Here is a 15,129-nt window from a genome sequence, read left to right as displayed (position 1 = left end):
TGGGGGAAGGTGATTTTGGGGAGCAAAGGCTCTGGGAGGCCCACAACCTATCCCTTGCTCTTTTTGGTCCTCTCGGTTCCCACTGTGCTTCACGGGTACTGCCAGGAGTGTGGCCCATTTTTAAGTGTATGTGTGTATGCCCAGGTTTGTTCTGCTCAGAGTTGAGTCACTTGGCCTTTAGGCCGCTGAGTGTAGCCCAGTCTAAGTGGGGGACGTACCAAACAGATCGCAACTCAGAAAGCGAGTGGACAGAGAGCCCAGGAGAGAGAACGTGATTGCAGCAACAGAGGGTGGAGGGGGCAGCTCTCCATCCCTGTTTTGTCCCACCTTGATTTTTTATAAATCAGTGAGTTACAAGCACTTGAGATTAAAACCCCTTTAGAGTTTTTTGGGAAGAGCATTTTAAAACCTTAGAATGGAGCACCAATACTACTGTTTTGCATATTAGTGTGCAGTCAGGCAAGCAAATGATAGCGAAGCTGTAAAAAGTGTGAACGTTGTGTGCTCAGTTTAATGGGTGTTAAAGCCTTCTTTTTACTGCTTAGATGCTGTGACTATTAAACTTCAGGATGAAAAATGATAACTGTTAGCCATTAATAAGTTTTTGTTTTAAGGACACAATCTTCCATAAATATAGAAAAATGGCCTTTCCACAGAGCTTTTAAATGCCAATGCTCTGTGTTCATGCCAACACAGAAAGAGAGGAGGAAAGAAAGAAAGAAAGCACAGTCAATATTTTTATTTAGCCCTTTTCAATGCCATATCTAGATTCCAAGGTGTGTTACTTCAAATGATGCCATCTAAACATGGCACCAAATGAATAACAAAAATTTGGACTACTCACCTTCTTTTCTTTCTCTTTTTCTTTTCTACTTCAGGAAATTTCTCCGGCCCTTTTGCACTGTCAGCCCCAGGTACTTGTGTCAGGGACTGTATACTGCTTGCCCTCCTTTATGCTGATGCCTACAACTACTGAAAAGCAAGAATAGTAGTTAGTAGAACAACTCTTGAGGTTTAGAAGGATACTGATGAAACGATGTTGTAGCTGATAAATCTTTTGGTTGGCATTAGGTGACCTTCTCCTCCTTTCTTTCCTCTGACGGGCTTTGCCAGGGTCTGTTGCAGAGTCATGTGTACATTTGCAGAAAGAAGACACCAATGAAGATCTGGGACAGAGCCAGGCAGGTGGGAAAGCAGCCACAGAGAGGGAGAGCAAATGCTAAACCATAGAACCTGTGGTCACTTCTGCTTAAGCGAAAGATAATTTATCTTTAATAAAGTTCTGGCTGTGCAAAATGCCAGTTTCAGACAGCTATCCTGTAGCAAGACATGGCATTGGAGCACAGTTGCCCATCACACTTTGCCAGTGATCTCTCTTCTTCTATTTACCATGGAGTAAGCTGGACATCAGAGGAGTGACAAGGTAATAGTGTTGGCTTTTGCCAGGCTGGTGCGTGTTAGTATGTAGCTTAAAAAAAATAAAGGAGTAATAGCCTTCTTCTGTGCCCAAGCCCCAAAATTAAGATGTAGAAGGAGGGGAATTGGCATATTCATGCTGTATGGTTTGTTTTTTTCATAAAGGTGGTGGGGTAATGGGAACAGTGCAAACTCTGCCCAGGATTTTGTGTTTTTGACTTGCACAGACTTAATGTCAGATTAGTTCAGCAGCTTAGTGGATGCAATTCCAGGAAGAAAACAATGAGAATGACATAAATGTTGAAGAATTGGATTACATTGGATCCTGCCGTAATAAATGAAGAATAAAGGGGGTAACTTGGGTTTGAGTCTGTGAAAACTAGGGAAGCTTTTGGCTTATGTTTTGTGTGAGTTATTAATTTACTCACTTGGAGAAAAACAAAATATTCATTGAATAAATAGTTGCTATCAGCCAAACTAAGTATGTCACTGTTTAAGAAATCCCACTGGCTTCATTTAAGCTGACTCAGACTTGAGCATGTGCTTCATTTCTTTGCTAAACAGGAGTCAAACTTTTGAGTAACTTCGTACTATTTCATTAAAAGACTTCACCTTAAGACCAGTACGTTTTGTAATTTAGTCTCAAATTGTCAAAATTATACTAGTTAGTAACACTTTGTTTTGGACATGTACCCTGACAGGACGAATTTCAAGAGTTTTTCAGTGGAATTGGTGTTCCGGATGTCTAGTAGTTATATAGTTGCATGTTATATAGTAATTATATAGTTATTTGTCAATATAGTTATATGTTGCTTGAATTCATAAATTATATTTTGTGGAACAGCTCTCTTCAGTTTATTTTTTTTTTTATCATATAGGAGTAAAAAAAGCTAAATAAGCTTAAATTCTTGTTTTGAAGTTTGAAAATTCCTTTGTTGAAAACTAAACCTTTTATATAAGATATGCTTTATGTAAATTCTTCGAATTTTAGATTGTTATGTGCTGCTGTAGCTGAATTGTAATTCACCTACTTTGGGTTATATAACACCCCGTTAAATGCATGCAGGGATTATGTTCTTTGAGGTCTTGATGCCGTATTAGATTTAGGATTGCATTTTGGGGGGAAAAACTCTCACTTCTAGCACAGAGCAAAGGCAGGACATGTCGCTAAACAAACGTGGTTGTTTAAATGACATTTTGGTGTTTCAAAACTTGATCCTTCAGTTGAGGAAGTGAAAGAGGAATATACAGAATACTTTAACTCAAAAGTACATTTGTCTGAGAAATTCTAATATGCCGCTTGCTGTAGGGAGGCTTCTTGAGATGTTTTCTCTTTGAAGGCTATAATTCTCCATGTTCAAATGCTTCCAGTTACACAGAAGGATTTTTTACTGCGGCGTTATATTTGTGCCATATTTTGTAGCAATAGCTAATCTGTGACCCCCAAATCTGTCCTTCTGTTTTCTCTCTGCTATTTTTAAGGCGTTTTTAACCAGTTCGATTCTCTGTGTTTTAAAGCTGTACAATGAATTGTCTGTCCCCAACAGAAAACATGCTTCAGATGAATACCACGGAGGAAATAAATTGCATATGAATAAAATTGTCACTGAAGTACAATTTATATTGTCATGTTTTTCTTTGCCAGAGGACATATTCTTTCAACAGCAATGGAATAGGCTTATATTTCATTTGTTTGTTGGCAGTCCAAATGTATCAGAAATGTATGTACCAGCATCTAGCTGTGACACATTCTCATTTATTCTTTAAAGTTTTGACCCAAGCATCTAGACAGTTACTAATACTTAATATTTTCAGCAAATTAAAATTGCAAATTGACATATGCAGCATGAGGTACTGAATGTTGTCATGTCCAAAGATTACTTTTAATCTTAATAAATCAATTCGGGGGGGGGGGGGGTGAATTTTGTGAACTAGCCAGTGAGAATATATACTTGTATTTTAACTAGTGCGCTCTTCTACTTTTGTCCTCCAAGCAAATGACAGATTTGCATTCAGTCCCCTGCCATTTTATATGCAAATGTTCTATAAGATGATTTTCCCCCTTTGCTAATGCAATTCATACTGCATTTTAAGCATCATCTTGATGAGGCTGACACTTTCTTTCAGTTCTTCCTTTATCTCCTGCTGGCATTTTTCTGTCCAAAACATTCATGAAAAGCTTTTTCCTTTTTTCCTTCCCAAAGTTTCATCAAAGAACTGTTTGGATGGCTTTACGTCGAGCATTTGATCTTGAACTCATCAGCTTTTGATTTTTGAGCCCTGCAATTAGCATGGTTGGTCTTGATCTTTTTTACATGATCTAGTGGTCAAAGACAACTGTAGGGAAATATGTCTGTAGCCAGACTTAGTTAATTCAAAGCAGGCTGTGAGCCCCATTTGAAGTCTCCTAAAGAAGTTTAGATTATTGGCCCTTGAGTACAGAGAGTCCAGCGATGAAGTCAAGATTAAGCCGCAGAGTTGTTGAGAGACTGGAGGAAGGGAAAACGTTGGACCAGTTCACGAATTTCCTAACTGTCAGGAGCCCTCAAGCACTAAAGCAAGTATTTCATGTATACTCAAGAGATCAAAAAGTTCACAGAGGAAATCATCTTGCAAGAGGAATCTTTACTTATATTTATAAGAAGCTGATAAGATTTGCAGTGCTAACGTGTTCAGTGTTGCCTGTTGTCATTAACCCAGAGGTATTAAGGGATCCTGGGAATTCTGCTTTCACTTTCAAAGAAATGAAATCTCAGGATCTGGGTACAGCCAAAACTTTTATTTAAGAGGATATTTAAAATGGATAATGTACCCAAAGCAAGTCAGACAGGGGTCCCCGCAAGTGTATGCACATCTACCCTTGGCAAGCCTAGATTTTCAAAGCATTTGGTGTGTTTTTACATACAGTTTTACCTTGTGTCTGCAATGATGTAACCAAGTTGTTCCCCAGATAAGGAAACCATCTACTCCCTGGCTTTGGCCTTGGCCTTGGCCTCACTCTTCTGATGTTTTTCTTGAACTGACACTAGTGCTCACCTGACCCCAAGATTAGGTGCTTCAGGGAGCTAAATCAGCAGGAAAACACTCATCTCTTTTGTTGCGGGGCTTGGGTTGGGTTTTTGTTTGTTTGCTTTGATTTTTCCTGCTGACTTACCTGCCTAAGCCAGGTCCCCCTGGGCTTGGATGATTCCTAGGGCATGGAGCTGCCTGTTTCGGCAACGAATCGCAGATGGCGTCTCAGCCACACGGTAACGCCCCAAGCTGACCAAGCAGTAACATCTCAGCTAGGTGGGTCTCCATCTCAGCTGCTGCACTGATTCATGCAGTAATTTTTAGATCACTCCAGCTGGGTTTTACCACTAACTTGGAAGCTTATTGGGCCAGAGGCAAGAACGAGGGAAGTGCAGTTCTCTGCACTAGTCTGAATGAGTTTCACAGCAGGCTATAAGTCTGTGTCTTCATTTTGGAGAAGGTGTTGCATGATGATGATTATTTTTTAATTCAAATGCTATTGACTCTCATTACCAGTGCATTCAGATATCACAGGGGGTGGAACCTGTTTGCTCTATTATGAAGTCTTTGTTCCAAATGTACAGTATCAAATGACTAATTTCATTTACAGTTCTGCAGATGCTTAACTGTAATTCAGCCTTTGTATTCAGCAGAAAATGACTAAAATAATATGTACTAAACCACTGTTTGCTTGCGGTGATGACTTTTCCTTTTTCTGTTCAGCATCTGAACCCAATCTGAAACTACGATCCAGACTAAAGCAAAAAGTGGCTGAAAGACGGAGCAGCCCCCTGTTGCGCAGAAAAGATGGTCCAGTGGTCACCGCTCTTAAGAAGCGTCCATTGGATGTCACAGGTATGTCGGGTAGGCAACCAAACATGCTGCCTGCCACACGCTGTATGAAGTGTCCCTTTTAAAAAGCAGTTCTTGCATCTAATTAATGCTGTAATCTGATTCTGTTGCATGCCTTTTAATGGTCTAGAGACCTGGATGATGTGAACTTTGTTCAACGGGAGTTGATGGAGGCGTGAGTCAGCAAGGTGATTCTTTGAGTATTCAAATATTGAGGCAGCATCACCAAGTCGATAAACTTATTTTTACTACCTAGCTTTGAGACTTCTGTAGATAAATGCAGATATGTCACCGTTGTATTATTTTCCTCTAAGCATTTCTATGACCTTCAGTAACAGGTTGTTGAGAAATAGTAATATACATGGAGGAGGCCATAATTCATGCCTGTCTTCCTCCAGCAGTAAATGCTTTACAAATCATGTTTGTTTTAGGCTTTGGGCAGACTGCCATAGTTCCTTGTTAAGTAATTATGCTGAAGTTTTAAAACATGTAAGGCTTTGTATATATGTGTGTGTGTGTGTGTGTGTATATATATATATATATATATATACACACACACACATATATATCTGATATTTTTGACTACTTATTTCACGGTTTCTTGTTGAAAAATAGTGTTCTTTTGGGGGTGAAGTTTGTAAAGAGGGATCACAGTAAACTAGATTATGTAGATTACCATAAAGTTAATTCTTAGCACCATCTAGGGATGCCTCTGCGTAAGTACCACTGGCCGACTGCTTTTTCAGGCTTTTTGTGCCACTTTAAGGCACGCTATCATGATTTGAGCAACTTAAAAGTGAGCTTACTTTAGACAGCATAGTGGTTTCAGGAGATTGTAGGGTAGCTGTGCTCTACTTGGTATCAGAGCCTCTCTGTTTGCAAAGGGAATAGATGATTTTAACAGCCTTGCATAATTTATGTCCCATCTGAAAATTGAATTTACTCCACTTCCCATATAGTGCTATCTGTCATAGGGCTTTTTAGGATAAAACAGGCCCTAATGTCTGTATGCTAGCTCCATGTCCCAGCAGTGCCTTCAGAAATGGCAGTGGTCCTTCCTTCTTTTCAGTGGACCTGGGTCAAGGAGCCAGCTTAGTGCTTGCTTAGAAAAATATCTGAACGAAGGTCAGCAGGAGTTGAATTCAGCTCATGCTCAAAGCTGTCCTGGCTCTTGGTGCTTGGGCGGGATTGAAGAGAGTTTGAAAGTTTCTTGGAGTTACTACGATAAGAGGGGACTTCTGAGTTGAAAATAACATTGACCAGTCACTCTTCGGGGATGAGAAATTTCTTTTAATCCCTGAAGAATATGTATTAATAGAATCACGATTTTGAATGTGCCAGGTGCTTTTCCTAGGTTTAGATAGCATACAGGAGATCTAATATGGTATACTTAATGGTATGGTATGCAAAATAAAGCACACATTTTCCATGCAGTCAGAATATGTTTTCCAAAATTTCTGGATCCTCCTGAGTTGCCTTCCATAGAGAAGTTTAAAGTTCGGTCTGAGCTGGATGTCACTCAGTGCTGAGTCTTCCTGATAGCATGACACCTCCCCAGATGCAGAGGCAATAAAAAGCAAGAAAGCTTTTTTGTTTGTTTTTTTGTTTTAAAATGTATTCCAAAGTGAGAAAGCCTACTTTCTGCAGTTAGGGTGGGTCCTAGCACTACTTCCCCAAACTCAAAATATGAGGTTATTTGGAGAGAGGAGAGGGATGTTTCAGATAAGCAAAAGGTATGTGCTGCCTCAGCACTCTGCCTGCCAAGTGCTCTCCCTTTGACCAGTCGGGATCACGAGGGGAGGACGGACAACATCTTTGATCAGCGCCGAAAAGAAAACGTCTTCAGTTACCTTCTGCTCGTGCTTGTGCAGAAGCTTGCAAAGAGCCTGTCCGCAAGTTATGAATGCAACCACATAACGTGCTCTCTTCGTATGGGTCTTTTGTTCATATCTCTAGAATAGAAGGGAGTATTTATCCTCATGGGATAATTTTATATAGTAAAGAAAATGGTAGTGAAAATAGCAATTTTAGCTTTTAATGTCTGAAATCAGTATTTAAGGGAGATGCCTACCGAGCCCTCTCAAGCAGGCATCTAACCTTAAAGCAGTGGTGTCGGGACTGTGCTCTGCACAGTGTCTTGGACGTTCTGATTTGAGAGTTTAGTTTATGTTGTGGGATCTGGAGAACAGTGGCTTCAATGGATCCTCAATATCACAGGGAGAATATGTGGCAGGCTTGTTTCTGGCCTAGCCCTTTGATACCTCCCTGGAACCTGCAGAGCCTTCTGGAGTGCGTATGTGGTACTTGCATGGATCAAAATAGCACAATAATGTATACAGAATAATGCCACAAAAGAAACAATGAAAAAAATCCCTGAAATTAGGACAGTTGGCTTTATTTCTACTTGGACATCCTAGAGCAATTATAGGACTGCTGCAGCCTGGACCGTGGCAGCTGCTAGGAGATTCTTCTGGTGTTGGTCAGATCCTGTGCTTAGGGGGAGGGAGCATTCAAGAGAAAAAGTTTCCATGTTATTGACCTTCCAAAATAAAAAGGGAAATGCTGGAAACTGTTCCATACACCAGGTGAGACACCTTCTGGGGGAAGTTTTCTGCCTGTTGCAATCTCATACACCGATTTCGTTTGCAATTGTTTCTGTGTCGTTAGTGGGGAGGCTTTGATTTCAAGTCGAACATCTCAGTGGTTCTGGTTAAGTGAGTCCACAGGGAACGTGTCGATAAAATACACAAAGGTAGGCAGATTTTCTGAGCTTTCAAGTGACAACAGAGTTGTTATTGGGATAAACCCTGCACTGGCTCTTTCCAATAAGAGAGAGTTTACTCTCCAAGTGGAGATGACTTGATAAAAGGCAGTGTCTTGAAAAGAATTTGATCTCTCGGTCTTTTTACAGTTTTACCTGATTTTTATAAAATGTCCTCAGTCCATAACTTTGGCCAGTGGTCTGCCTAGTCATGTCTCACTTCAGCAGTATTCAAAACTTTTAAAGTGATTTAATTTGTCATTCTGACAAGATACCAGAGTCAGCTGCGGATTTAACCACCCACCAGCCAGGGACTGAGGAGAAGGGGACAGAAAATGCATATCTCTTTCAAAGCAGCCTTTCTAGGGACAGAAAATGCATATCTCTTTCAAAGCAACCTTTCTTCCAGCAAAGGATTTGAGGTGTGTCAACTAAAGGGAATTATTCCCACTCCTCTGAGCCATATTCCCGTCATTGTACACTGGGAGTGAGAGGGAACATGTACTTTAGTGCCCAAGCGGTAATTAAATTACTTAATTTGACGTGTGTGATGCCAGGCATGAAGGGCAAGTGCCTGCTTCAGGGCCCTGACTGCTCAGGGAGCTATATAAAATAGTGAAATAAAAGTTACCCCCAGTCGCCTGCAGGTACCCGTATTAATCCATTCACTAGTACTGGCTTAAAACCTGTGCTCAGAGGCCTGCACTGTAAATCTCAGTGCCTTTTTCTAAAAATAAGTGAGCTCTCCTGTCAGATAAGCATGAAGGCTCCATGGTGGAAGTGTGTTTCCAGTACATCCAGATATACCAGAAGGCGACATGGGAAAATGCAAAGGTTGCCTTGCTGTTCAGGGGCAAAGTCTGATGCAGTATGCACTGAGATGGCAGCGCTAAGACTGAAAGCTGAAGAGGGCTGGAGGAGGCACTTGAGGAAAATGAAGTAGGACAGTTTGACATACCCCAGTTTGGCCTCTTCAGGCTTTCCGTGTCTTTTATTATCTTCCAATCATATTTCAAGTTAGTAGTATCCTAGAAGAGAAATGCCCATGCAGATAAAGACATAAATAAGGTAAGCAGGTACTTGGAGGGATGGTTTCAAAGTGTATTTGTCAGTATTTTAAAAGTCCTGTTAAGATTTAAAGGGGATATGGGGTGGAGGGGTGTTTTCCTCCAAAACAAAACTCGAGAGGTTGTTTTCTGTCTAAATAGCATTGCAGAGATTGTTTGTAATGCTTCTGAAAGTTGCTTTTGGATGTGTTGTAGACTCTGCATGCAACAGTGCTCCTGGATCTGGTCCCAGCTCTCCAAACAACAGCTCCAACAACATAAGCGCTGAGAATGGAATTACAGGATCGGTCACGAGCATTCAAGCGGAGGTACAGAGCTGTTCTGTAGTCTGATTTTAACACTTGAGTTTCTAATCCGTTTTTGCAGCGTCTTAAGAATTAGGGCGTACAAAGTGATGTGAATCCTACTGAAAACCCTAGATCATGACTCAGAGCAGACTTTGGGACTTAACCCCCCAATCTGGGATGACCGGCTGCATTATCTGTGTATTGAATCTAGTTTGAGCCAGCTCACAAGCTGCTCGTGGTAACTTGTTGTGGTTTTATTATGAGTAAATAGTAAAAATAAAGTGTTTTGGGGAGGAAAAACATGAAAAGCATTTCCTGGTCAAATACAAGTATTTTGAAGTTTATTGCAGTATAGGGTGAATCTGTTACGTGCAGTAGGTTAGTGTAAATGTGAGCAAATTGGAACTGGATTAGAGGAAACTGGTTGAACCTTTTCTCCTTCACGTAGGATTTGAAAGCTTGGTGCCTGATACCATGTACTAGTTTATAAACCCATACGCTTTTGCCATCACCTAAAATATCTACCACGGTTGTCTAGGGCAGGGTATTGGGCTAGGTAAACCTGAGTGTGATTTCCACATTGTCCAGAGTTACTGAAGCCCACCTTTTTCTGAAGGTTGATAGAGAAATCTTAAAGCTTTACCTGTAGAAAAGCAATGGGGTTGTGTCCCAACATGGGTATGTATCTTTTTTCCCAGCTTGCCGTTAGCTGTTCTCCCCCTGCATATAATGTCTGTCCTATCATCAGGACTGTAAAACCAAGCTTGGGCTTCTACTGAAAAGCATACTAACCTGCTGTGGTCTCCCCAAATTGTCCCTGAGAGTTTGAAAATGCTTTTTTTATAGTATTAAATGTAGGCCTTTTTCACTTTCTGGGTTTGTACAGGTTTTTACTTTATTTTTATTTCTAATGTAGTGTAACATCCTTTAATATAGGGAATGTGCCTTCTACTCCACCCTTTCCAGTAACACTCTCCCCTGCCAAATTACTCAACACACATCTATGTCCACTATAGTCCATTGCCATTACTATAAAGATTAAGACAGTATAACATAGAGTCTTTGCTTGACACTGCGAACCATAGCTGTTGTAAAGAGGTGCGGCTTTTAAGTTGCATGCCATCCGTTTAGTAGTTTGGAGTAGGTCTGGGAAATGCTGTCTTACATGTGCAACCCTGTAACTAAGGACTGGCCAAGCTGAGGGCACGTCAGAGGTACTTCTCTGTTCGCCCCAGGTAGGCTAACCTGTAGTTACCAGTTTTTTCAGTTCAGGAGCCATAGATCTTGTCTATATTAGCAGACTGCAGATCCCTAGGTGCTGTTGGTGGAAAAAAGTGGTGGATTTGACCATTTCTTGCAATCTAGATGGAACAGGCTGCTTCCCCCAAGTCAGTGTTAGCTTCTAAAGGTGAACATGAAGATACAGTACTCAGCTTAACCATTTTATTTTTCAAATAAATAAATTGAACTAATGAATCGTGACTAGGCCACCGATACCTAATAAAACGGGCACAGACACAGACTTTAAGAAAACTCTTTTTATTGACTGCTCCTAAAGCAGCAATTTTGTAAATTAGTCTGAGGCATGAGTGGCACGACCATACACACAAAAAAAATCCATGCACTGCCAAAACATTTCTCTGAGAGGAGTCACCAAAAATGTAGAATGCAATCGCCTTTCATTTAGCTCTTTTGCAGCTTTATTGCAGTGGCCAATTCATGGTAATGCTGTTGTATGTGAGAAAGGAAACACGTTGATCTAGAGTTTTAAATGGAGCAGTATCTCCATCTCCAAACAAACTTGGGAAAAAAGAAGGGGAAAAAAATGAGTTGTCATTTCTCCGGAAGTCATGCCCAGAGTTTTTTCACCTTTTTATAATTTTTGGAAAATAGCAAAAATGTAACATATGAATGATTGTGGTAATTTTAGAACTGCCTGGGAGTGCATGCAGTGTGCTGGATTGCTGCCATCACAAGTACAGAAGAAACCATAAATCGCTATATGATGGCAAAAAGAACATTGATAACCTATTGCACAAATTGTTCTCCTGTTCTCCTACTTCAATTACTTGGCTAAATTTTCTAGCTCTTTGCATTAGTTTTTGTGCAAAAATGGCTTTGGTCTTTTCCTTGTTCCAGCATGTTGCTTGTTACCTGGGACCCATTGGCCTTATGTATTTAAATTGTCTAGGTTTATTTGAGGAGAAGCTGAGTAAACTAGGGTTTTGGTTTCTTTTGGATCTTGTTCTTCAGTATTACTAGTAGTATAAGGCAGCCCAGGTGTTTAAAATTTCTGTGATACCAGTTGGTGAGTCCTTTATCATGTTTCCACTTTTGCATACTATAAATATTTAAATGCTTCCAAAAAACTAATTTTGCCAACTTTGTGTTTAATGTTTACCTTCATGTTTTATTTTGTATGAGAAATGTGTCTCTTCGCTTGTCAGTTTATTGGAAGGTCACCTCTCGAACCGTTTCAGGTATGCTGGAACATGGTCTCTGAGCTCATTATTTAAGGTTAAATGCTTGCCTCGAGTATAGAAAGACCACCCTACTAAAGTCTATTTTTTAACTATTGTTTTTAAATCTTAACATTTCATCCTCCTTGCAAAGGTACAGGTTATTCATTGCCATTGTAGTTGATATGACTATAAAAGTACCTCATTACAGACGAAAATTGTACATGCTGAAATTGTGCTCGTCTCTGCAATTCTATACGTGTTTGTGCACAATCCACAGATGGGATCCACGTATTTAAAGTGATGATAATGCCGGTAAACATCACTTGCTATTAGTTTCAAGCTGTTGCATTTTTCTCTTCACTGTTTTTAAAACAAATTCCCATGAGATTGTCTGAGGCACAACTACATGGTATGGTTTGTTCAAGGAGTTAATGGATGTAGTTTCGTTTCATTTGTGGTATCGGTAAAATATTTCATTACTTTGCTGACAATAACTACCTTATTCTCCATGCTAACATCTTGTGTTATTTAAATTAGAGCAAAATTGCCAGTAGTGTTCAAAATTACTTGCAAAAAGTGTGTGGGCATGCACATTCACATGCCCTTCCCAGGTACCATTCAGCAGCAGAACGTGTTGCTCTTTTCAGACTTCCTCCTTTGTGGCAGCAAAAATGTTAAGCGCTCTATATATAAAATCACAGTTCTTTAATTGTGAACTGAGATCTTAAAAACATGTTTACTCCTTCTAAGGGAGAACTGATCTGGGATGTATTTTCGACCGCCTTGACTGACATTAATGAAAGCAGAAGATGAAATGAGAAGAGTTTTGCGTGGCAGGTGAACTTTTGCGTGGTGGCACAGGAAAGCGAGCAAGTTTGCCGAACGCCTGCGATGCAGAAGCAGCGGGATGCTGAGAGAATAGAAAATTAGTGGCACATCAACGTGCGCATTTGCAAACGCGCGCCGGCGTCTAACAAAGCCGGCAAACGCAGTCCCGGGAAGGTTTTTCTCCCCCTGGCTCTGTTGTGCAGGCAGCACTGACCTCAGGCCACAGTGCTGGGGTTTTCTGTTAAAGGTGGTAGCTAGCTTGGTTAAATCTCAAGAAATGCAGCAGGCAGGTTCTTTTGAAGATTGTTCTTTATAGAGTGTTTTTCAGTTTTCGTTCTTAGGTACATAGTTGGGTTTTTTTTCCTCTCTCTCAATGGTTGCTACAGTGTTGCATTATTCACCCAGTTTCGCCCTAGAGTCCTTGAAGGAGCAAAACAGTCCTTATTACCCAGAGCTGGTTTTGCAGTCAGGGAAGTAAACTGCAAAGTCTCGTTGACTTTAAGGGCTGTGAGATTAGGGCTAAAATGCATAAAGCCATTATTCAGATCTCTCCGTTACGCTGATGTAGGTTGTTGCATGGTATAATGCTGGATTAGTCATAATCCGTTTTTTCTCAGTAACGCCTGAGTTAAAACAGTAGAAATTCTGTAGAAAAATCTTTTTGAAATCTGAACTCCTTTTTATTTTATTTTGGTTGGAAAATTACCCACCAGAGAATTCAGTGTGATCAGGACATTTATTTCCTAACAAGGATAGCAGGCAGATTAAGTAATGTAATTTTTTCAATGGGTTTTCTAGCATGTATATCAAACCAATTGTTCTTGAAATTAATGGAATTTTTGTGTAAGTGTTCTTTCTTTAAATGGCCATAAGGTAATGCACTGCATCCCACATTGCATCCTAAAAATCCAGAAATAGCTGCATAAACACGATCTTGAGGCTTTTTGATGAGGTTTTGAAGTCTGCTTTAAACTAAAACCCACTAGTAAATAGCATAAACTGTGATTTGCTAAAGAGGACAACAATCCATTGCAATGCCTTTTTTTATTATTATTTTAAAGGTAATGTTTTGGCTTTAAAAGAACACATGCTTTATTTTTAGAGGGGCAAGTGGGCTGTTAAATCTTTCTCGAGAGAAGCTTTTTGCAGTGGCACTGTCTGAAGCCTGGGAAGACTCTGGATGCTGGTGGGGTGCATGGGTACGTCCGCCGTGTCCTCAGTCCCATCCCTGGATGCTGTCTCACGGGGGCAATGTTCTTGCTTTGGTTTCCAGACCAGCCTGGCTCACAGACTGGTGAATCGCGAAGGCTCGGTGACCCAGCTTCCGCTCTACACATCACCATCGTTGCCCAACATCACGCTAGGGCTGCCTGCGACTGGCCCTTCCAGCGTAAGTGGTGTGGGGCGCGGATTTGACTTGGTGCTTGCCGCTGCCTTTAGACCTTAACCCACTGTGTCCTCGCCTGTGCCTTTCCAGGGAGGGTCGGCACAGCAGGACGCCGAGAGACTTGCTCTCCCCACCTTGCAACAGCGGATCTCTCTGTTTCCCGGCACCCACCTCACTCCCTACTTGAGCACTACAACGCTGGAAAGAGATGGGGGAACTGCACATAACCCCCTTCTGCAACACATGGTCTTACTGGAACAGCCGACTGCACAAACTCCCTTGGTCACAGGTGAGAACTCCACAGATAACGTGCAAAAACCACTATGCACACGCCCAGCTGGAGGAAAAGGTGGAGATGACATCCATTACTTTTGGTTTTTTTGGTAAAGTCTGTCTTACAAGGGAGATATCATGTAATTTGTACATTTTATAGCTATAACAGATAACCTGGTAGCATGTGTTCATTGAGTCATGGATAGCTGCAACATTTGCAAAATCTGAGATTGCCCACATCTTCCAGGGTAGGAGAAGCTGCCTTGTCGTCTTGCCAAAATGGAAGCAAATAGCATTTACTTCCATAAGGGAAGCCTAAGTTTGTAGGTAACAATTTAAATCTACTTTATAGTTAAAATTCTAATTAGTTTAGATTAAAGTAGCAATAAAAATGTTGTTTCTTATTTCACTGATCACCATCCCTATTTCTCACTAATGTTTTCTATCCTATATATAACAGAACACACGTTTACAAAAGCATAGATTAAAATACTGGCTTTGCATCATTATAATACATGACAAAAAAACATGGCAGAATCTATTGCATTCAAACAGATTGTATTTGTTTGTATATGTTACAATTTCAGGATGTTAATTGCTTTGAATTGCTCCCTGTGTTATACTCTCAGAATTAAGTACCTATGGCAAGGCATATTTCTATAAATAGGGTTGAATCAAAACAATAATCCCTGGTAGGACACATTTCTGTCTACAGTATGTAATGTTAGAGTAAAGATCAGGACAAAGGATATTCTGCATACTTTAAAGAAATACTGATTTTTAT

At 40.5% G+C, this 15,129-nt stretch overlaps 1 protein-coding gene across 8 annotated transcripts in view; it reads left to right on the top strand.

Annotated features, from left to right (window-relative positions):
- Positions 1–15,129, top strand: part of HDAC4 (histone deacetylase 4) — a 275,382-nt gene that overhangs the window by 185,109 nt on the left and 75,144 nt on the right. For all 8 annotated transcript variants that reach the window (XM_064515482.1, XM_064515489.1, XM_064515488.1 and 5 more), the window contains 4 exons: positions 5,152–5,283; positions 9,304–9,416; positions 13,959–14,075; positions 14,163–14,361. In XM_064515482.1, the coding sequence (XP_064371552.1) occupies positions 5,152–5,283; positions 9,304–9,416; positions 13,959–14,075; positions 14,163–14,361 (561 nt within the window). The remainder of the gene's footprint in view (positions 1–5,151; positions 5,284–9,303; positions 9,417–13,958; positions 14,076–14,162; positions 14,362–15,129) is intronic.

Source organism: Dromaius novaehollandiae, chromosome 7, assembly GCF_036370855.1.
Source record: "Dromaius novaehollandiae isolate bDroNov1 chromosome 7, bDroNov1.hap1, whole genome shotgun sequence".
NCBI classification, from domain to species: Eukaryota; Metazoa; Chordata; class Aves; order Casuariiformes; family Dromaiidae; genus Dromaius; species Dromaius novaehollandiae.
The sequence above is the reverse complement of the archived record's forward strand: the minus strand, read 5'-3'. Positions and strand labels throughout refer to the sequence as shown.